The sequence below is a fragment of the Punica granatum genome, unplaced genomic scaffold (assembly GCF_007655135.1).
Source record: "Punica granatum isolate Tunisia-2019 unplaced genomic scaffold, ASM765513v2 Contig00435, whole genome shotgun sequence".
Lineage (NCBI taxonomy): Eukaryota > Viridiplantae > Streptophyta > Magnoliopsida > Myrtales > Lythraceae > Punica > Punica granatum.
In genome coordinates this window covers 51,838-54,792 of record NW_022204346.1, presented here as the reverse complement: position 1 = coordinate 54,792, position 2,955 = coordinate 51,838, and the positions used below count along the sequence as shown (strand labels likewise).

General features: G+C 37.3%; 1 protein-coding gene across 1 annotated transcript; it reads left to right on the top strand.

Annotated features, from left to right (window-relative positions):
• LOC116190427 ((-)-germacrene D synthase-like) lies at positions 1-2,212 on the top strand. Its single transcript, XM_031520109.1, has 4 exons — positions 1-80; positions 252-390; positions 489-638; positions 1,913-2,212. The coding sequence occupies exons 1-4, from the start codon at positions 1-3 to the stop codon at positions 2,210-2,212; spliced, it is 669 nt and encodes a 222-aa protein (XP_031375969.1).
• Positions 2,213-2,955: the final 743 nt, after the last annotated feature.

The following is a 2,955-nucleotide window of genomic DNA, read 5'->3' as shown; positions in this document are numbered from 1 at the left end:
ATGATCACCATTATTGATGATATCTTTGATGTCCATGGCACATTCGAAGAGCTGGAAGCATTTACCCGTGCTGTTGAAAGGTCAGGCTCTCATACGAATAACCCAAACTTAGAATCGACTGTAATATGTAATGGGTATCATATATATGACGTGGTCACATGTGGTCACATGGCTACTGATAGCTATAGATAGAGCTTGAGATCTAAAAAATTAATTATTATTTTATTGATGATTTTCATTTCGGTTGTTAGGTGGGACATGGAGGTCATAGACGAGCTGCCTGACTATATGCAAGTGTGTTACAGGGCCTTGCTAGATGTTTATAGAGAAGCTGAGCACTTGTTGCCTGAGGAAGTAGGATCTTATCGCATATCCTTTGGTATAGAATCGGTAAGTTCAACTTCACTAATTTTTTTTAAAGCACCTGTTCATTACAGCATGTAAGCTTTTTTGTTGAAATTTTTTGACTTTTGGCATGACTCTGGCAGATGAAAGGTATGGTGAGAGCACAGTTTGCCGAAGCGAAATGGTTCCATCGTCAATATACCCCATCAATGGAGGAGTACATGCAGGTCGCATTGGTCTCAACTGGCGGTTTACTCCTATCAGCTACAGCTTTCGTAGGGTTAAAGGATGCTGTAACCAAAGATGACTTTGAATGGGTGTTCAAAATTCCGAAGATTGTTAGGGGTTGTCAAATCGTGATTCGATTAGTAAACGACATGGCCACTCATAAGTTATCACAGCTTGTTAATTTTTCTTTTCCTGTCATAATTAAATATCCTTTTCTTTTCTGGATAAATATAATTAAGTATCTTTGCTACTCAAAAGTCAACACCTTATTCTTCTTTTCCTAAAAGAGGATATGAGGAAAAAAAATATTTTCAAGTTAGAGGGAAGGTTGTGGGTCTAGTATAATGATCACTAATCACTCTTTCTTTAATTTTTATCTCCCCATTTTTTAAAATTTTTATAAGAATTGGTATTTAGGTTCCACCAACTAATTTAGGCAAACAATTACTCTATTTTATTAAAAATTATGATAAATTTTGACAACACCCCCTATAATTTGTAAAATGACCAACCATCTCCTACTTTTAAAATTAGGCACACACTACCCCTCATTTTGATTCCTCCCCTTAAATTGGATCAAATTTGGTTTGGGTAAAGAAATCAGATAACGGGCCGATCTGTGCAATTTCGTATATGGGATTCACGTGATAAAATAAATGTTCTCTTAGTGCCACGTTAGTGAAAAGAGAGGTGATGTGTGAATAATTTTTGAAAAGAGAGTTGTCGCTTGTCATTTCACAAATTATAGAGCGTGTCATCGAAATTACCCTAACAATTATTTGTTTCAAATTGTATTTAATAATAAAAAATATTTTTATTTTAAACGAGAAAAATTATCTTTCTAAATGTAATTAACTAAAATAACATTATAACCGATACATCAAAATCATCCGGTGTAATGCACAGGATAGAACAATGGTTAAGACAAGAGGAAGCTCTCGAACGTTACTGTCATAGAGAAAAGATGAGGAGAGATAATGCAAAAATAACATTTGTCAATTTCTTCAATTTTAATCTGGAACTTTTATTTTCAAATCCTGAATTGTTTCAACATTTTTCACATTGAGTCTCTTGAATCTTGTGCACTATTAAGTTGACCAATTGACGCAACTCCCGAGGCAGCCTCTCTCGTTTGGAACTTTCTTCACATCAATTAAACAGTTGGAATTGATCATCTTCATTAGAAAATATATATATATATATATATCATATATAAGTACCTACATATTACGTATATATATGTATATAAGCATCGTGTGAAAGAAATAAATATATTGCATGTCGGAGACCTTAGTTGATTTCTCTAGATATTTATATATAATTATTTATGCTCATGCAGTTTGAGCAGAAGGTAGGCCAAGCGGTTTCAGCCGTCGAATGCTACATGAAGCAATATGGAGTCACTGAGGAGGAAGCAAAACATGAACTCTGGAAGCATGTCATTGATGCCTGGAAAGACATCAATGAAGAGGCCCTACACCAGACGGTCGTCTCGGCTCCACTGCTTCATATGATCATTGACATCGCCCGTATGATGGGTGTTTGGTATGAAGATATTGATATCTACACACATTCAAGGACCAAGATGAAGGTTGGCATTGCTTCCCTGTTCATCGATCCTTTTCCCTTAGATATGTAGCAGTGGAATTATAAGATTCGGGGTCCCAGAAATATATGTTTGAGTGTGTGTTTCTGCCCATGTGTGGAGCGAAAATAAAATTTATGCAGTGAGAATGCTTTGTAATAACACGTGCTGCACATTTCATGTTTGTATTTATGTCCTTGTTAATGATAGATTTTATTTTTCTTTAATTATTATTGTGCGCACCTGAATTTTATCTCGTCTGGACACGCGTGCGCGCGCCTATGCAACGCGGCTTGGGAGTGTCCACCTTTCCGGGAACACGCGATGGACGTACGTGAGAAGGAGTCGCCATTTGCCATTTTACGACCCGAAGGTCGAGGACCGGTAAGTTATTCGGATCTAGGGGTACCGGGTACACCTACTTGCTAATGCATATGGTCTGCGGAACCCGAGGTTTCGAATTTGGGGGTTCTGTTACGTGCGAGCCTATATCTCGCACGCCCTATTAGTACTCTAGCTTGTCTAGGCTTGCCATTTAATTCAATTACCGCTTAATTAAGTTCCGCTCATCTTACGCGTTTTGACACTGTAAATTCGAAGAAATACTCCCACCGTCCACTCTCCGACCGGGATTCTTACATGAATAAATGTACAACATGAATCATTATATTGTCCTCTCAAATAAATAAAATACAAATTACAACAACTGAATCACAGTCGGTTCGCGTTCGGTTATTATTCCACTCGTGCTCACCGTGTGGTTTGAAAATACTTGAATTGAAATTAAGATGCGCGCT

Bases quoted from the DNA above. Each gene is read 5' to 3' on its own strand.
- LOC116190427 (XM_031520109.1), top strand. From the start codon at position 1: ATGATCACCATTATTGATGATATCTTTGATGTCCATGGCACATTCGAA. The intron at 391-488 runs GTAAGTTCAACT...TGACTCTGGCAG, and splicing joins TATCCTTTGGTATAGAATCG to ATGAAAGGTATGGTGAGAGC. The intron at 639-1,912 runs GTAACCAAAGAT...ATGCTCATGCAG, and splicing joins TCGTAGGGTTAAAGGATGCT to TTTGAGCAGAAGGTAGGCCA.